General features: G+C 34.6%; 2 protein-coding genes across 4 annotated transcripts; both read right to left on the bottom strand.

Annotated features, from left to right (window-relative positions):
- Positions 1-473: 473 nt before the first annotated feature.
- LOC121242661 (transcription factor MYBS1-like) lies at positions 474-1,971 on the bottom strand. Its single transcript, XM_041140574.1, has 2 exons — positions 1,389-1,971; positions 474-1,108 (listed from the first exon to the last, which is right to left on the bottom strand). The coding sequence occupies exons 1-2, from the start codon at positions 1,802-1,804 to the stop codon at positions 628-630; spliced, it is 897 nt and encodes a 298-aa protein (XP_040996508.1). The 5' UTR covers positions 1,805-1,971; the 3' UTR covers positions 474-627.
- A 4,114-nt stretch (positions 1,972-6,085) lies between these two features.
- On the bottom strand, positions 6,086-18,305 carry LOC121242930 (protein DENND6B). 3 transcript variants are annotated; one of them, XM_041140939.1, is made up of 5 exons: positions 17,965-18,305; positions 15,803-17,567; positions 15,422-15,614; positions 6,325-6,606; positions 6,086-6,278 (listed from the first exon to the last, which is right to left on the bottom strand). In XM_041140939.1, exons 2-4 carry the CDS (start codon positions 17,413-17,415, stop codon positions 6,334-6,336), a joined length of 2,079 nt encoding a protein of 692 aa, XP_040996873.1. In that variant the 5' UTR covers positions 17,416-17,567; positions 17,965-18,305; the 3' UTR covers positions 6,086-6,278; positions 6,325-6,333. The 3 variants fall into 3 exon arrangements, with proteins under 3 accessions (XP_040996873.1, XP_040996875.1, XP_040996874.1); XM_041140941.1 differs by having other exon boundaries at positions 6,325-6,555; XM_041140940.1 differs by lacking the exon at positions 6,086-6,278 and having other exon boundaries at positions 6,320-6,606.
- Positions 18,306-19,273: the final 968 nt, after the last annotated feature.

Here is a 19,273-nt window from a genome sequence, read left to right as displayed (position 1 = left end):
AAACACTTTGCTTGTTTGTGTTGAGCATTAAAAAAAAAAAAAAACTATTCTGAACTTCACGTTTTGTATAATTTCTTTCTGAACATAATTTTTTAATGGCGCGAAGTTTGTGATGAAAGTTATTCATATTTATGGAATACAGAATAAGGTCCCGTTTGGATTGAGAATTAATCTCAACTCATCTCATCATTACAATTTTCTCAAATTTTCATACAAAATATAATAAATAATTTAACTTTTTTAAATCTCAAAACAATAATAATATTAAAAAATAATATTCTATCAATATTTTATTCAACTTATCTTAAATCATTTCATCTCATTTCTCAATCCAAACGGAGCCTAATTATCGATTGTTTCCAAAAATTTTGAGCTCTCTGCCATAGTTCTAAAACTAGGATGCCAAGATGCTAAAATCTCTATACTAATATATATATATATATATATATATAACGTAAAGGCTACTAATAGAGTAGTGATAATCTACAAAGCATATTTCGGTTAAAACTTGATACGAGAGTGTTGTGATCTGTTCATAGAGTTCCCAATGCAATGTGATATTTCCCTGTATAAATCGCTTCCTCTGTATGCAAGCCTGGAAAACTTTGACGACAACAGGGAGGGATGTTATTGGTGCACTGGTGGAGGTGGCATTGGGTAAGCAACTGGGACTACGTAGGGAGGAGGGTGAGAATGGGGATGGTGTCCAGGAGGAAGCATGACAGGAGTCCCAACAGCCGACGCCATATGCCCTGGTGGAGCAGCGACTGGATGCCCAACCGGTGTTCCATACATGCCTAAACCAGGCATATGCAGTGGAGCTGGAGCCCTGTGCTTCACCGGTGGTCCTATGGTGGCTGCACTTGACATATTCATGTTGTTCTGTTGGCCAGTAATGGGTACTTTATGAGAAGTGACATCTCCATTGTTCAAGCTTGTAATGTCATGGATACTAGATCTCCTCCTGTCTCTATTCATCGAATTCAAGCGAATGAAGTACTTTTGGGCATGGCTAGCCACTTGTGTGGGAGTCCTGGAAATGACAAAGTTTCTTGAAATACTCCTCCAATCCCCCTTGCCAAACTTGTCGAGGCCAAGTAGAAACAACCTATAGAACCAAAAGTAGGTCAGTGTCAAGTATGTATAGAGAATTATGGTTTCTTTTATCATATTTCACATATGATTTTTCAAAGAACACAACTCATTTCCAATTATACAACTTTAATCATTTTTCTTGAGTCAGATATAGGTATAGGATCTATTAGTATAGGTTTAAGTCTAACTCAACTCAAGCTCCAACCTCAACAATTGGAAAGATAACACTGCAAGTATCACTAAGTTGCAGAGTTTGTTAAATTCAACATGAATCCAAAGTCATTGAACAATACCTATGCTCTTCTTCTGTCCATGGAATCCCTTTTCGTCGTTCTTGTTCCGACCTCAACCCTCCTTTCCCTCCTCCATGCCCGGCAGAGTCATTTCCCAATCCTGAAAACCTACTTCCATAGCCACAATTTGACCTCTTATTCGAATCAGTAGCCCTAGAAAGCCCATGATTGTCTTTGCTTGAAGATGTTACTTCCTGTCCTACATAGTTGGGGAGAGGTATATGTCCTTCCTCTATTGCTCGTACATCGTCCACTAGCATTTGGTAGTGTTGCCTCAGTTCATCCATGCTTTTGCTAGGAACCATTGAAGCAATCTTCTCCCAATGCTCATTGGAGTCCTCATCCACCCAATGCGTAGCAATGGCATTTTCAAAAGCTTTATCTTCTTCTTTGCTCCAAACTATTACACTTGACATGGTTTTGGCTTTGCAGCTGTCCAACTTAGAGCAGGAAAAAAGTGTTCTGGAGACTCAGTTCTTTGGTTGTGAAATTGGAGGAAAGCAAAAACCAAGGAGACGAAGAAGGTGCGTAGGATAGTATGAAGTGGATCGGAATGTGTGTAGGATAAGAAGTGAGGTAGGCATCAAACTATCAATTTAAGAGGACCACTTGAAGGCATGGGTTATTTGTCATGTTCAGTCATATCAATCTCACAAAAAATTAGTATTTTAAATAAATATACTTTGCATGTTAAAGTCAGTATGTAATTTGTACTTTGCACCTTAAATTATCAAAATTTCGTAAGTTCTATTTTCAAATTATTAATAGACCATATTTTTACCTATTTTTCATTTATTTTAATGGTTAAAATTGATTGAAACGCTCGTTTAGGAATACAATTGTTTTCAGATATTCTCAAATATTTCATTTTTAAATATCACTTAAATACAAAATACGTTTTAATTTGAAATCTTCAACCTTTTTATCTAATAATTACATAATCATTACAATTTTTTCAACTTTCTAAACAAAATACAAAAATATATATATATTTTTTCTAAAAGTTTAAAACAAAAATAATATTAAAAAATTATATCCAAATAATTTTTTAATTTTATAATATTTTTATTCAATTTCTTCTTTCTCATTTCTCAAAATCTAATATAATATCTTAACTCAAACTATTTTACTATTATTCACAAATATTCTGAAATATTCTTAATATCCAAACTTGTCCTCAAGTGCAAAGAGTCAGTTTTTTATAATTAAATATCTAATGTATCAATTTTGTTAGTTCTGAACTATACAAAGTTGTAAAATTCTTGAGAGTTAAGAATAGAAAGTGAAATTTTCCATTCTTTTTGGTGTAAAAAATGAACTTGTAAATGCCATCGTTTTCGCTTGGGGGTGCGACATTTCCAATCATGGAGACGGAGAATCTTTCAAAATACCATCATCACAAGCTGCCCTCAACCACGCTCCCTTTACTATGATTTTCCTTCACGCCCTCAAAAATCCAAAAGCCTTTGAAATCCCATCCTAAGCATCCTACTAGTTTACCTTCTTTCTCATACGGAGGAGCTAAAATTAATATCAACCTCAAAATATTCATAATTTTACAAAAAACTATTCATAACCTTAAAAGAAGATCAAATATTCATAATTTTAGCCTTCAAAAATTTAGAATAGTGCTACGATCATAAAGAGATCTCACAAATTGACATAATTTCATATGATACGTTATATCTATTTTATAATAAAAGTAGTTGTACAATCTAACGTACTATATCAAGTCACGTCAGTTTGTAAGTTTATTTTTATATAATCTCTTCGTAACTAAAGGAAATTTAAAGGGCTAGATTTCCGATATTGTACATAAACAAAATGTGTGTATATATTTACTAAATTGAGTTTAAAAGAATAAAACAAGAAATCATTTTACAAAATAATGATTTGAGATGTTAGATTATAAATTTTTTATATATATAAAATATATTTGAAGAAATAAGATTTTATAATTTTTAATGTTTTCATTCTCCAATTTAATTCCAAAATTTGTGACATGAGCCAGAGATATTAACAAAAGAGAAATACTCTAATCATAAAGTGATTATATAAAAGTAATCTTATAAATTGATATGACTTGATTTGATTTATTAAATTTTAAAATTATTTTTATTAGAAATCAAATCTGACAAATTATATAAAATACATCAATTTATAAATTTATTTTTATATAATCTTTTTATGACTATGTTACTCTCTTAACAAAGAGGGCTGGTTAGTGGATACAACGCGCTCTCGGGGAACATGGGGAATGACAGAGCTTTTGCATTGCGCAGACGTGGCCAATTCTCCATTTCAACTTTTGGCTAAAATGCACCCACACATTTTGCCCTCCCTCGTGTATAACAGCCTTCCTTTCGTTTTGAAAGAGTACTAGCCTTCGTCATGATGTAACCATACGACTTTCATAAAAATAAATTCGCTTGTTTTTATATATTATATCTATTTTATAATAAAAATAATTTTATAATTTAACATACTATATTAAATCACGTTAATTTAAAAATTTATTTATGACTATAACACTCACTTGAAAAAGTTTCTATGCGATATATATATATATACATACATATATATACATATATATATAAAGATTTTGTTATGCATCAGTTACTATTCATCCTCATACTTTATACCTGGTAACTTTTTTTAATTTTTTTCATAAGATGTGAAGTAGTCAATAGTAACTGATGAGAAGAATTATTTATATATATATATATATTATAAAAAGTCTTACGTTCTAATACAAGTGTAAATTGTTAAGGATATCTCCTTTCTTCTCATATTATTAAAATATAAAAAAATCTTAAATCAAATTTGCCTCTAAATTATAATCTTTTAGCATTCACACCAATGTAATTCCTTCATTGATAATATGGTATCATCTCAAGATGCTGCTTAGATGCTTGCATAGGTCTTTTAACTATGGACAAAACCTGTTCTTTTAGAAAAATTATATTCATCATCTCCACATACCACACTTTTTTTATTTTTTATTTTTATTTTTTTCTCTTACTAAATGTGTGGTATATGAATGATAAGTAGAAGAATTTGATAAGTTTAAAAAGAATAAAACCAAAAAAAAAAAATTAAAAATAATTTTTTTAAAAAAAAAGTAATGTATGATGTATATGGATGATGAATAACAAAACTCATTCTTTTAACTCAAAAGGGTAAACACATACCAGCTCATACAGAAACAAACCCTTGTGCTAGATATTGGTGATGATTTTTCTTCTTTTTTTTTTTTTTTTAAAGAAAAATACCAAATATTTAGGTTTCATTTGCCAACTTTTAAGAGGAACTGTCAATGAGAGATAATAGCTTAATTGTTTAAGCCAAACCCCAATCACTTTCTTAAAATATAAGTCTGTCTTACCTTTTGTTGAACTTTGTTTATTTTTAATGAAATTGCTGTCTATTTCTGTGGCAAGTCACCAGTCTCATGCCGTGGAGGGAAGGAGAAGGAGAATGACAGGACCCATGCAGGATTTGAGAGACTGGTACAGACTCTTAAGATATCTATAAAGATTTCAACATTAGAAACAATCAAAGAATTTATTAGAAAAAATAAAAGAGACAAGCAAAGAATGTCGTGTTCAGCCATCAATGTTCAATTAATAAAGATCTCAAGATTTATGGCGGAGATAAGATTTGCAAGTGGTCCTGTTTTCACAACTTCATTCATTTCTTCTCTCTCATGAGGGATGGAATCCTAGTACAATTGTAGCTTAAAGGTGTCTGCCATACAAAAATAATCATGATATATGAAAGAGTTTTGTTATTTACAAACTGGTGTAAAAACGCACCACTTAATGTGGGACGGAGAGAGATTTGGATAGTGAATTAAGATAAATGTTGAATAAAATATTATTAAAATATTATTTTTTTAATATTATTATTATTTTGAAATTTGAAAAAATTAAACTGTTTATTGTAATTTTTGTGGAAACTTGAAAAAACTGTAATGATTAGAAGAGATGAGACGAGATTTTTTTGTATCCAAACTTCCCCTTAAAAATGAGTAAAGAGGCTTTCACATTAGTAGAGTTCCTGGTGTATCAATAAGTAGGCTAGCAAATAAATATTTCCATATAAAAATGGTTTTTTTATAGAAAGGACAAATGAGATTCAAGAAGATATAAAAGAGAACACACGAAATGAGATTCAAGCGATTGAAGTTTATGAATACAAGTGAGGATATACTGATTAATTAATCTGATTGAGTTTCAATGGTATGTTGTTTCTGTCACTATTTCGATTAATGACAAACCATACCAACCGAAACAATGCAGTGTAGCCATGCTGGAGTTTGCTTTTTCTAGGAATTCTAGGAACCAATGAAAGGTATAGATCAAGTATACCATATAGGAAACGGATTTCATTTGTCATAATCCTTCACATGCTGAACACTGGTTACTGTAAGCTATTGTACTAAAGTGGCAAACACCAACCCCACAATAATTTTTGAAGTGCACTTGCAGTGAACTCCTCATCAGCCTAGACACCCCCGGGATTAGCCAGACTAGTTTACCGAATAACCGGTGCCAATAAATTACCGGACAAAAAAAACAACCAACCCCATAAGATTTGTTTGTGGAGTTCCAATTATCTCAAGTGTGCTTGGGAAAAGGTGATACAATGAAGAGTTTCGTGATTCTTGTGTATCTGTTTATTTGGAGACCACAAAGTTGAAATAATGATATTATTAGTGGTTAGCAATGATCTGATGAGGAATTCAGACTGTAGATTTTCATCTTACCTTGTAGATCATTTGTGCACAAAAGACAGAACTAATTTCAGTCTGATAACGGAGCTACAAAATAACCACACTCGCTGTCCTTTGGCAGCATGAGAAGCCCATCCATACCTTAGTCAATCAATATCCCAGTATTATCTGGGTGAAGTGGAAGATACCAGGTCAATCAATTTCCCAGTATTATCTGGGTGAAGTGGAAGATACCACACCAACTTGCACCAATGGGCGACCGGGAAGTTTCGTCAGTTCAGAACTTCCTTGTAGAAGAGCTGCTCTTTGTGGGTTGAAAAGCAGAAGCTGCTGCATGTCCTTAGGAAGAACCGAGAAAACTGTTCGTAGGTCTCCTTTCAGTTTCTGGCAAGATGATGCAGAGTCTGCACTGGCCCTTCCAGAATGCTGCAGCTGTGAAGATTGCATTTGGCAGGAATGTAAATGTACTGGCATGGCATATATCTTTTCATTACAAGAAAAGCCAATCCACATATAAGTATATTTCACATAAAGCAAAATGTAGTACTTCTGCCTTTATGAAAAATTCTCTTTGCATAGCCAAATGAATCATCCAGGGATATTGAGACTAATGATCCAAACATAAAAAGATAAAGAAATAAAGAAACAAACAAAAGATAAAATAAAGACGGTTGACATATTCATGTGAACTGAACAATAAAAATTACTGGCACATTCACTATATAGCTGCGTGATAACATTACAAATTTACAGTAACATATGGAACTTTGCATATCTAGCTCAATCATTTGTAGTACAAAGGAGAAACACTGTAAACTACTACCCATTTTGACAGTATCTATATAATGCCCCAATGGAAAGCCCTAATCATATGGTCTATACTCCAAAATGATTAGTCAATGATACAATTGGAGCCCTATTGGAACATTATAAGGAACAAGAACTTCTCATTCCCAAGTAATGTGGGATCTCATACACCACCTACCATTATCCATATCATATGGGGCATCACAATCTACCCCCTTAAATTCTCGACGTCCTCGTCGGGCCAGTCCGTTGTAGGTGGCACGACTCAAGTTCCATATTTCTGACAGGGATACCATTTGTAACGCTACAATGGAAATCCCTAACCACATGGCCTATACTCCAAAAGGACTAGTCAATGATATAATTTGAGATTCATTGGAACATTATAAAGAGCAAGAATTTCTCATTCCCAAGCACTGCGGGGTCCCATACACCACCTACCATTATCCTTATCATATGGGATACCACAATCTACTCTCCTTAAATTCTCAATGTCCTCATCGGGCCAGTCCGTCATAGGTGGTACGGCTCAAGTCCCACATTTTTTACTAGGATAGGCTTTGATACCATTTGTAACGCCCTAATGGAAAGCCCTAACCACATGGCTTATACTCTAAAAGGACTAGTCAATGATACAATTTGAGCCTCATTAGAACATTATAAAGAGTAAGAACTTCTCATTCCCAAGCAATGTGGGATCTCATACACTACCTACTCTTATCCTTATCATATGGGGTATCGCAATCTACAGGTGTAGAAGTTCCTTAAGAGACTGCTATTTACTTTTAACAATGAAGATGCAATTGATATTTACATAGACTAGTAGGAACTGTAAGAAACAAAAATCACTGCACACTCTCAAAGCAATTATTATAAGCCAGATCCCCGTAAATGGATAATACAAACTTCTCTCTAAGCTACTCCTCAGAAGTCAACTTTATTCTATTTCTTTTACTTCCTCAATAATTCTTGTCTCTTCATGTGGTTAAGGCTCTATGGGATGAAATCTTCTCTAGGTTTGGCATTGCCTAGGTCATGCCTAGGAGGGTGATTGACTTATTGTTATGCTGGAGAGGAATTCAGGGTAATCGTCAAATTGCCGCTGTTTGGAAGATGGTGCCACTATGCTTAATGTGGTGTATATGGAATGAAAGGAATGGCCGCTGCTTCGACAACAGGGAACGATCAATGGGAGGCTTTAGAGACTTTTTCTTTCATACATTGTTACTTTGGGCCTCAGCCATTGTATTGAATGGGACTAGCTTTAATGACTTTTATACTGATTTTCACAGCACTAAGCTTGTAATTAGGTTATCTCTTATATACGTACCTAGGATATGCCTAATTACGCGGATTAATAAAAAAATTTTTACATATCAAAAAATAATACTGCCGGTCTCTTCATGTAGTTTTTATAGCATTAGATGGCTACATGTGTGCCATATTTCACATGTACTGTTACCACATTGAAAGCCAAGTAAACTGCATTGAGTACTCTTAGGATTGGGTCACAAAAAGCAACAAAAGAGAAAATGATTACATATTATCTCTAAGTGTTCTCAAACCAGGGTAGAACTTATTAAAATGTGGAACAAATGAGTTCAGTCTAACACTGAAAAGTTACATCAGCCAGCCTAATTTCTAACATCTCCTGATCTCCTAATTTAGGAAAATAGTGGTAGAGCAACTTCTAGTGGTACAGCCGTGAAAGAAAAGTCAAACTGCTGTAATGTTTACTTTGGCAACTTGAAACTTTTCCGGTATAGAGCTCACAACAAAAATGGATTGAGGCAATGCTTGAAGGATTTTGAAGGCTGAATGAGTCATTATGCTACTATACATGGGGTTTCTTATCCAAGACCTTTAATAGATACTATAATGAAAGGATCATAGGAGTCTTCCACTAGGTATTGGACCAAATAGGATCATCCAATTCCTATAGATCAATCACCAAAATTCATGCATTATGCACATCTTCATCCTCAAGGACATCATCTTAAATCTCATAAATTCATGCACACAATGTTAATTTGGGAACAATTTCTTTTCTTTTTTTATAAGTAAGAGATCAATATTATATATATAAGAGAAATAAACATAGCCCTTTACACAGGAAGTATACAGAAGGACCCCTAATTACATTCTAAGAGCGATAAATTAAAGACAAGAAATCATGCACATTATCACCATGCAATACAATAGCAGAAAACCAGCACATTAAAGTGTGGAGAAAAAAATTCTTCAACTCAGCCATTGTGCGTTCCTTATCTTCGAAGCATCGCGCATTCCTTTCTTGGGAACAATTTCTCAATTATGTTTGGTGTAGATTATTCTAAAATTTAGTATTAGAAGTCTTTATTAGTGCCAAATTAAGAGTAATAGACCGAGTGGCTTAAGTAAGACTCAATGACTACACAAATATTGCTCATTGGATTCAAAATTCAAATCTGATTAAGGTAATTATGAGTGTTGTATGTCATTGAAGACATTTTCCTAGACTGTTCTTCTCTCCCTTCCTCTTCTTCTTTAGGCAAAATTGTTACCATTCATGTCACTTTTCACATAACTTCTGAACAGCAGCATATTATCTCCTTTTCTTCTTCTTTACATCCCCAAACCAAGCCCTTTCCCAAATACAGCTGCAGAGTTATCAAAAATATTGCTTCAAAAAATGGTGCTTATGCTAGAATTATAATTTTAAGTTCTTAATCCACAGATTCCCCCAACTGTAAGCGGACCAAAAGCACATGTAGACAGATTTTCTCTAGTTTATACTTTATCCTACATCAGTTTGGTATCAGAGATAAGGATCCAATCCTCCTTCAACATAAATTTTTATTTTCTTCCTTTTAATTCACAAACATTGAACTTGTTTCCTAATTCAACATTCTCAAGGAAGATCAGAAGAATAGTAAGAAAAAAAATAAAAATAAAAAAACCAAGCTTAAAGGCAAAGTGGGAATTGTTAAAACTACTTTGGAGGAAAATGAAGCAATGACAACTGCAGTTGGAATAGCACTAGTCGGTAAATATTTTAAACAATATTTTGCAAAGCAAGAACTGACTCCTCTTGTTCATCATCATAAGAAACAGTTCTAGAAATTTCACAAAAGCAAGGCTATGATGTTAAAATTGATGCTGCAAAGGACCAGCAAGGAAAACTGGAAGTGATGACAATGCCTTACTCGATCGCTATATGAAAATCATAAGGTTAGAATTTTAGCTGTAATGAAGAGTGTAAAGAATTCACGGTGATGGAGATTATAACGGTGCAAGACAAACAGAACATTGGGCTGTAAAGATGTCAAATGTCAACATTGTTGCTTCCAAAAGTAAAATAAACGTCCATGTATGTTCCAAGTTCAAAGATTCTTGTAACTTGACACTTCAAAACTCATGGCCGCCCAAGATTCTACCAATAGGGGGATAATGATGCAGGCATGTAAAGGAAAGTCAAGTTACTGTAATTTTCAGTTTTAGCACTTGAAAACTTTCTTGTGTGGAGCTCACAGATAACAACAGATTGACATGAGTCATATAAGGTTTTGAAGCTTGAGTCTAGGGTTAAAATAGCTTTTAATCTAAGTCATTAATTTGTGAGTTGTGTTTGTTCAAGATTATTATATAATTTCTTATAGTATTAAGAGTCTTTTATGGGTTTTCCTGAAAATTTCCTTGCTAGTCAAATTAGGATTCCTAATCCTAGTCCTAGAAGACTAGTCATTGGATCTATATAGCTGATATTCCATCATAATTATAATAAGAACTTGATTAATGGGATTATTAATATTTGTGACATATATAATTTATGAAAGAACAACTTTGTTCCTGTTGAGCCACATCATCCATTCTTGTGTTAAATGACAATAAATTTGGCCATTTAAATTTAAAATGATTTGCAAGGTCATGCCAATAATTAGACAAATTGGAATTTTAAAGATCTAGAACATTTTATCTTCTTTCCTATATAACATTTTTTATAAGTAAACGATTGAAGTAATAATAATAGGCTTAGCCCAAGTATACAAGAAGGTATACACGAGTTAACGCCTATCTAGGAAGAAGAAAAAGAAACAAGGAAATCATGAAGGCCAAGGCCATTAAAATCTACAGCTATAGCCCATAAAAATAATGCTCTAACAAAAAGTGATCTAAATTCCTCTATAGAGCGTTCTGTCTTCAAACATCCGGTCATTTCGCTCTTGCCATAAGCTCCACAGGATGCAAATAGGCACCATTTTCCACTTAGTTGTGATTTGCAGAGCCCCTCCTAGATTTGTCTGACTAGCCAACTCAACCACTCTGGTGGGCATGACCCAAGCTCGCTCTAACCTTCAGAACACATCATCCCATAGCACTCTAACAACCTCGCAATGCAGTAGAAGATGATCCACAGTCTCGCTACTTTTCTTGCACATACAACACCAGTCTACTATGATCAGCTCCCGTTTCCGTAAGTTGTTCATCGTCAAAATCCTCCCCAAAGAGGATGACCAAACAAAAAATGTCGCTTCAGGACGCGTCCTATTTTGCCAAATCCTCTTCCATGGAAATTTATTGTCTTGCAATTGTGTGAGAGGCTTATAGAAAGAGTGAATAGAGAATATGCCTTTACCTATGGGTATCCACCACAACCTGTCAACTCCTTGAAAGTTCGGTCTCATGGAGTATAGAAGACGAAAAAAATCCTCAAAACTACCAATTTCCCAATCTTGGGCAGCCCTACTAAAGTTCACGTTCCACTGGACTTGATCTCCAGATATCACCATAACGTCAAGTTATCAACCACTGAAGCTTCTTTTTCATAAGCAATCCTGAAAACTGAAGGGAATGAATCTTTAAGGACGTTATCACCACACCATAGGTCGCTCCAGAATTTAATTCTAGAACCATCTCCCAATATAAGTCTAGTGTGATGGGTAAAAACCCCACCACCCTCGTCGAATATGCTTCCAAACTCCCACTCCCATGGTGTATCTCCACAACCATTTCCAAAGTAAAGCCCTATTAAAGATCTGTAGATTTCTGATTCCCAACCCACCGGAAGAAATAGGAGAGCATACCTTATCTCACTTGACCAGGTGGAATTTGAATTCATCCCCTATACCACTCCAAAAAAAAATCTCGGTGCAATTTCTCAATCCGAGTCGCCTTCACTTGCAAGAATTGGGAATAGTGATAAGAAATACGTTGGTAAATTAGACAGAGTGCTTTTGATTAAGGTGATCCGGCCACCTTTCGACAAGTACAATCTCTTCCAACCAGCTAATCTACATTCAAACTTCTCAATCACTGTATCCCAAATTGATTTAGCGCATGATGCTGCCCCCAATGGAAGACCAAGGTAATTCATGGGAAGAAAAAAAAAACCATACATCCAAGAATGTTAGCCAATTGTCAGATGTTGTGAACATTACCAACTGGCACTAACTCTGATTTGTCTAAGTTCACTTTCAAACCAGATGTCGCTTCAAAACAAAGTAAGAGAGCCATCAATGCCCTCATCTGGTTTTGTTCTGCCTCACAAAAAATCAGTGTATCATTTGCAAACAATAAATGATAAATGTTAAGAGTACCCCTATTGGGGTCACCAACCAAGAAACCAGTCACAAAACCACTATTAACCAAGGTCGAGATCATTCTGCTAAGCACCTCCATAACTATGACAGATAAAAGCGGAGACAAAGGATCCCCTTGTCTTAGGCCTCACGAGCTGTTAAAGAAATCAGCTGGACTACCATTTACTAACACTGAAAACTTCACCATTGAGATGCACCATCTGATCCACGAACACCATCTCTCCCCAAATCCACACCTCTCAAGCAAGTAAATTAAGAACTCCCAATTCACATGATCATAAGCCTTTTCTATATCTAATTTACAGAAAATCCCTTTATTGCCAGATTTTAATCTACTATCTAGGCATTCATTGGCAATGAGAACTAAGTTCAGAATTTTCCTAACCTTTACAAAAGCGTTTTGGGATTTCGAAATAATCTTTCCCAACACCTCCCCTAAACGATTTGCAAGCACCTTGTATATAATCTTATACACCCCATTTACGAGGCTAATGGGTCGATAATCTTTCACTTCCGTTGCCCCAAGCTTCTTAGGGATAAATGCAATAAAAGTGGCATTTAGGCTTTTTTCAAATTTTCCAACCGAAAAAAATTCTTGAAACACCTTCATTAAATCCTTCTTCACCACATCTCAACATGTTTGAAAAAATCCCATAAAGAAACCATCAGGACCAAATGCTTTATCTTTAACCATTTTTCTCGCCACACCATGAACCTTCACTTCCTCAAAGGGTCTCTCCAACCACGAAACACTTTGTGGATCTATGGACTCAAAAGCTAGTTCATCGAGCTTTGGCCACCATCCCACCTATTCAGTAAGTGTTCAAAAAAATCAGCAACATGCTCTCGAATCACAGGAGTCTTTGTATTAGCCACGCCGTTTATATTCAGCATTTCAATGGTATTAATTCTCCTATGAGAATGGCCACTCTATGGAAGAACTTTGTACTTCGATCGCCTTCTTTCAACCACAATGCTCTAGATTTTTGGCGTCAAGAGATCTCCACCAATAATTTCGAATCCAAGTCAATCTTTGAACCATAACCTCATTTCCCTAAAATTCTAACCCTAGATCCACAAATGCTCCTAAACCTGAATCAAGCTAGGGTTTGTGCAAATTACTATCCAACCCGAACCGAGGTTTTCAACCTGAGATTGGTAATTGGGGTTCAGGTTTCAACAAACTCAAACCAAAAGGATGTTTGAGGAGCTAAGGAAGCTATGGGGTGTGTCTATGTATATGTATATATATATATATAATATATATATATACACACACACATATACTCCTTCCACTTATGAATTCATGCAGAGAAGTGGCATAATAACTGAGTTAAGCAGTGAACATATATAAATTCACCCCTTCCTTTGACCACTCATCCTCTCTCCCAGTCCCCCTTTTTCTTTTTCTGGTTGCTTTCCACTCAAGACCATTGCTTGAGAATCAAATTTACCTACCACCTCTCTCCCATCTTTTAGTTATTTATTCTTTATTACCATCTTTAAAAAATGTCATGTTTGTAGGCATCACAAGTTGGAAGCTTGAAGGAGAGAGATTGATAACATCAAAAGTTGACTTGGCATTCACTGATACTTGGAAATTCAGAGCAAATGCTTCGACTCCTCCTTAGCCCAACATTATTATCTACTTCCACTTTAATCATACAATTACTAGGATGACAAGTTGAAAAACTAGTCGTTATACCATTAATTAATAAATCGTCTTTCAGATCTTAGGCTACGTTTGGGTAGCCAACATACCTCAACACTTTCCAAGTATTCTCGTACTATTAGAAATACTCTACATGCCAAACATACCAAAATCTTTTCAAAAACCACTATAATATTTATCACTATTATATATAAATAAGAAAATAAAATCACTATAATATTTATCACTATTATATATAAATAAAATATAAAATCACTATAATATATAAATAAAATCACTATAATATTTATCACTATTAAATATAAAGAAAAAATAAAATCACTATAATATTTATCACTATTATATATAAATAAAAAATAAAATCACTATAATATATAAATAAAACCACTATAATATTTATCACTATAATATATAAATAAAAAATAAAATCACTATAATATTTATCACTATAATATATAAATAAAAGATAAAATCACTATAATATTTATCACTATTATATATAAATAAAAGATAAAATCACTATAATATTTATCACTATTATACATAAATAAAAGATAAAATCACTATAATATATAAATAAAAAATAAAATCACTATAATATATAAATAAAAAATAAAATTACTATAATATTTATCACTATTATATATATAAAAATAAAATCATTATAATATTTATCACTATTATATATAAATTAAAAATAAAATCATTATAATATTTATCATTATTATATATAAAAATAAAATAAAATCACTACAATATTTATTAATATAATAAAATCACTATAATATTTATTACTAAAAATAAAATCACTATAATATTTATGGGACCCACACCTTTTTCAACTACCTATCCAAAAGTCAACAACTCAACATATTTCACACATCCAAACAACTCAAAATACTCTCAATGGGACCCACAAACTCACTCCAATCTCTACTCATAACTATTCACAAACATTCTCAACACTTCTCAGGTATTCTCACTACCTAAACGTAGCCTTAATCCTCACTGCAGTAACAACAAACAGTTGATCCCCGTTCTTCTAACACTCCCATGAAAAGATCACTGCTCCCTTATTATGATTCGGAGCTCATAGAATGTAATTTTAACATAAAGGTGCTCACTTGAAAGCTGCAAATGCCTATTTAAGGGTCTGCAGAGACATCTGATTTACTCCAAGTCTGGAGAATATATAGGAACAAGAAGCAGAATATAGAATATTATCTATGAGGGGAAGTACCTGTAGTTCTTCAAGAAGATGTCTTTCAATAGCATTAAATGAGTCTACAATTTCCAACTCAGACATTTTAGATATGAATTGTTGTATGTCGGTCTTCATCCTTGCCTGTCTCCACAGTTTATGTTGTTCTTGTTCAGCAACAGCACGCCTTCTTTGAAACCATGGCATGAAGTTGGAACCTTTCAAAAAACGCCTGACAGAAATATAAAGCATCTCAATCTCAAAAAAAATGAAATTAATAGATTAAATTGACAAAAGTAACCAACTAGAGGTGCCCAAAAGAATCACTTAATAATGCCATATGTGTTGATAACAACACATAAGAAAGATTCGGGAGGGAGACAGGTAGCAAACAATGTAGTTGTGGTTAATAATAATTACCTGTATAAATCCATCCAATTAGACTTCATTCTCTTCGACAAGAACTTCCCTGGACCCCTTGCAGACAAACTTGCAAGAAATTCATCAGCATTAAATGGAGAGAGAGGGGGAGGGTCAACAAATGGAGAAGAGCCTTCTGAAGGTGTCTTACTCCTAAAATATGGACCAAAAGGGGCCAAAAAGTTTGTAGTGAGTTCCAAGAAATGTCGCCGCAATATCTCATTGTTAACGAGTGACATTGACTCCTCAACCCTAGGTGACATGCCAGCATCTATAAGCCTATTCAAGATAGAAGTGTCCGGTTTCGTTGTTGCAGCATAAGTGCTCCAAATGGCTTCCTTATGTTCCGTCATAAGGCAAAGGGGACCATCTCTTCTCAACTTCACAGCACTTAACAAATTTGAAGGAGAAAACTGCTTCAAGGAAAGCTGTTGAAGACCAAATGCTTGGGATCTAACAGAAATTTTGCCACTAGAAGACCTTGCTGCAAGATTAGGTTGGTTTGAGTTTGTAGAAGGGCTTCCAACTGAAACAATGTGGGGGATGTTACGAAGAGCTTTAAGGAAAAAGAGGTTTGTCACACCCAAAACCATTGGAGGAAAGATGTCTCCTTCTTGAAGTGAGTTCAAGTGCGCAAATACAGGATCATGGATGGTAAAATAAGGCCTAAAATCAACACTATATAGTAGTGGTGCAACCAAACTCACAAGGCTGGCTACAGCCTCACAACATTGGGGAGGCGTGGGTGCAATGATGAGAATAGGCTCACCGATGAGTAACAACTCCCACAACACCCAAAGCTGCAATAGAAGCCCCCGAAATGTACCAAAAATATCGGAATCATGGAAAAGACCCTGGGGTACTGACTGGTTATTAGGAAGTAAAGGAGCCATAAAGGAAACAGACTCTTCAAAAAACATTCCACTTTTCAAGGGCAAGCTATGAGCAGGTGGCAAGCTCACTTTAAGCATGGCATTCCCTATTGGAAGCTCCATTAGCTGACCTGGTACAGGAGCAGGCCACATCGAAACATACGCAGCGATATGCTCAAGAGCTTTCCTTCCAATATCAAAATACAATGGACCCATAATTTGTAACAAGGGTTTAAACACACTGGAGTAAGGACTGAGCGACAAAATTACCACAGACTTCTGTTCCCCACCTCGCTTTAGCCTCTCATCATGTCTCTGTCTATTAAAAACATAACCATACATGTATCTTGAAGCTTTATTGTTATTTCTCGTATTGGATCTTCTGAGATTTCTTATGTCCATATTCTTTGGAGATAACTCCTTATCAACTTCTGAGATCTCGGAGGAAGAGACATTAGCCAACTGAGAATCACCCCTTCTTCGAAACCGAAAAAAGAAGATACAGTCGTGAATACTTGAGCGATTCTGGTGCTGGGAAACAGAATCCGGGAATGAACTAAAAGCAATTTCAAGTTCCTCATCTTGTGTAAGACAGTCAGGTGGGTAACACTCTTCAATAAGCTGACCCTGCTCAAGATCAAATCTAATAATACAAAAGGCCACAACCCATTGCTGCAGAGATTCAGGATTGAGTTTTGGACTAAGTTCTGTCTTCACTGTAAATGAAGGAGATCGACTCATTTTCAAAAGTTTCAATCGCAATTATCTTCAGCCATCATTTCCATTCAAAATTACAAAGATTCTCATGGGTCCAAAACACCAATGTCAAACTTTCCCAGTTAAAAATTTATGTGTTTTCTCCACGTCAAGACTTGCAATCACGAAATCAAAGCCTAACAAAGAAAAATACATTTATATGCAGAGAGAAAAAAAAATTAAAATAATAAAGAATTATAACAACAATAAACCCCACAAACAAGGAAAGTCATGCGGAGTGACAAAAATGCTTAACTCAAAAGGCAGAAGGAAATAAAGGAAAGGAAGCAACTTGAAATTCGTTCACGTTGAATTCTCGCCATAGAATCTAAAAGCTCAGCTTATCAAAGCAAATCAATCTCTCTCTGACTAGTACTTCAGGTTTACAAACTTACATTAATCAGAAAACCACAAAACACATGAATCGTTCCATTTCTCCACAACCAAACAAAGCATAAAGGCAGAAAATACAAAGTATACGGCAGTCATGGTTCTAATTCAGAGAGATCTGTATGTGGATTGTCGGCATTTTACCTGAACTTAATAACCCGGATACAGCCCTAGCACGGACCAATCTGGATCGGCAAGAATTGGGTACCTCAATTAGTGAAAAAACAAATGGGTATCCATTAAAAATAAGAACATTTGAAGAGAATGAGATTTTTTGTGGGTTGGATATAAGAAGAGAAGGCTTCTGAACCTCGGGTTGCTCTCTAGCTGTAGAAATTGGAGGGTAAAGTACAGATTTTTGATTTCGATTACATGAAGTTCATATGGAAAACTACCTATTAAGGTCTCTTTCCAATCTGACTCTGCCTTGATCGGGAAAGGAAGTGTGCTATTTCTCAATCTGTATTATCTTGCAAATATTAGCCGTACTAAAAGTAATTTTATAATTTAGCGGTTTAATTTGATAATGAGAAATGTTTTGGCTATAAATATTTTCATAAAAATAAATTTATAAATTATGATGATTTGATGCGATAAAGTTATTTTTATTATAAAATAAATATAATATATTATATAAAATTTCAATTTGTAGCTTTATTTCTTATAATGTGAAATATGAAAAAATATGGAACCATGTCACTCCACGTAAAGAATTAAAAAAAAAAAATAATCTATGTAAATAGTCTTTTTTATGTTCAAGATATGATAATCATTATTAAAGAGAGAAATATATACGATCTATGCAAATAGCAATGTTTTATGTCACCGGAAAGAACTGTCTTGCCTAAGCACGATGGACATTCTCAATGTTGCGATTCCCTCTGATCTATTCCCCCACAAAGAACTTTCAGGATAGGTCTAAGATACGAGTGGAACACCTACAGACTTTCAAAACCCATATAACCTTACATAAATTCCCAAGAGAAATAGCATGTTGTAACTTCCCTCTAAACCTAAAAGGCATGGCAAATGGTGGTTTAGGAGTCTGCAAACCGGTTCAATCGCAAGCTTGGTCAGTAGTTCCTCAAGCAACTCATGACTAGCAGGGGAAGGAGACAACCGACCTCTTACCTCCTCACCATGACGCATTGAGAAAACAAGCCCTTTAAGAAGTGCATGGCCTAATTCAACAAAGAATGTCTAACAACTCACGCTCATGATGAGAACATAAAATTGGTTGTCCTTTTGGGCAACATATGACCTAAGAGTCCATTCATGTCAGAGTTAGCACAAAACTCCATCTATATTGCAAGAATTTATGGATCGAATAATTGACTTTATCAATATTGAGGATATGTTAAAAGCATCATCTGGTCCATGAAAGTCGAAGGTGGACAACGCAAAGAAAAATGGGAGAAGGGCAACCGGACAAGAGAGCGACTGGCAAACAAAC

Source organism: Juglans microcarpa x Juglans regia, chromosome 8D (assembly GCF_004785595.1).
Source record: "Juglans microcarpa x Juglans regia isolate MS1-56 chromosome 8D, Jm3101_v1.0, whole genome shotgun sequence".
In the NCBI taxonomy this organism is placed as follows: Eukaryota; Viridiplantae; Streptophyta; class Magnoliopsida; order Fagales; family Juglandaceae; genus Juglans; species Juglans microcarpa x Juglans regia.
This window is presented reverse-complemented; position numbering and strand designations above follow the sequence as displayed.

What these genes read in the sequence shown, in the direction of transcription:
- LOC121242661 (XM_041140574.1), bottom strand. Translation starts at nt 1,804, where the DNA reads ATGTCAAGTGTAATAGTTTGGAGCAAAGAAGAAGATAAAGCTTTTGAA. An exon ending in TGGACAGAAGAAGAGCATAG is followed by an intron (nt 1,109 to 1,388) that starts GTATTGTTCAAT and finishes TTGGTTCTATAG; the next exon opens with GTTGTTTCTACTTGGCCTCG.
- LOC121242930 (XM_041140939.1), bottom strand. Translation starts at nt 17,415, where the DNA reads ATGAGTCGATCTCCTTCATTTACAGTGAAGACAGAACTTAGTCCAAAA. An exon ending in AATTGGATGGATTTATACAG is followed by an intron (nt 15,615 to 15,802) that starts GTAATTATTATT and finishes TATTTCTGTCAG; the next exon opens with GCGTTTTTTGAAAGGTTCCA. An exon ending in ATCTTCTTGAAGAACTACAG is followed by an intron (nt 6,607 to 15,421) that starts GTACTTCCCCTC and finishes TGTAATGAAAAG; the next exon opens with ATATATGCCATGCCAGTACA.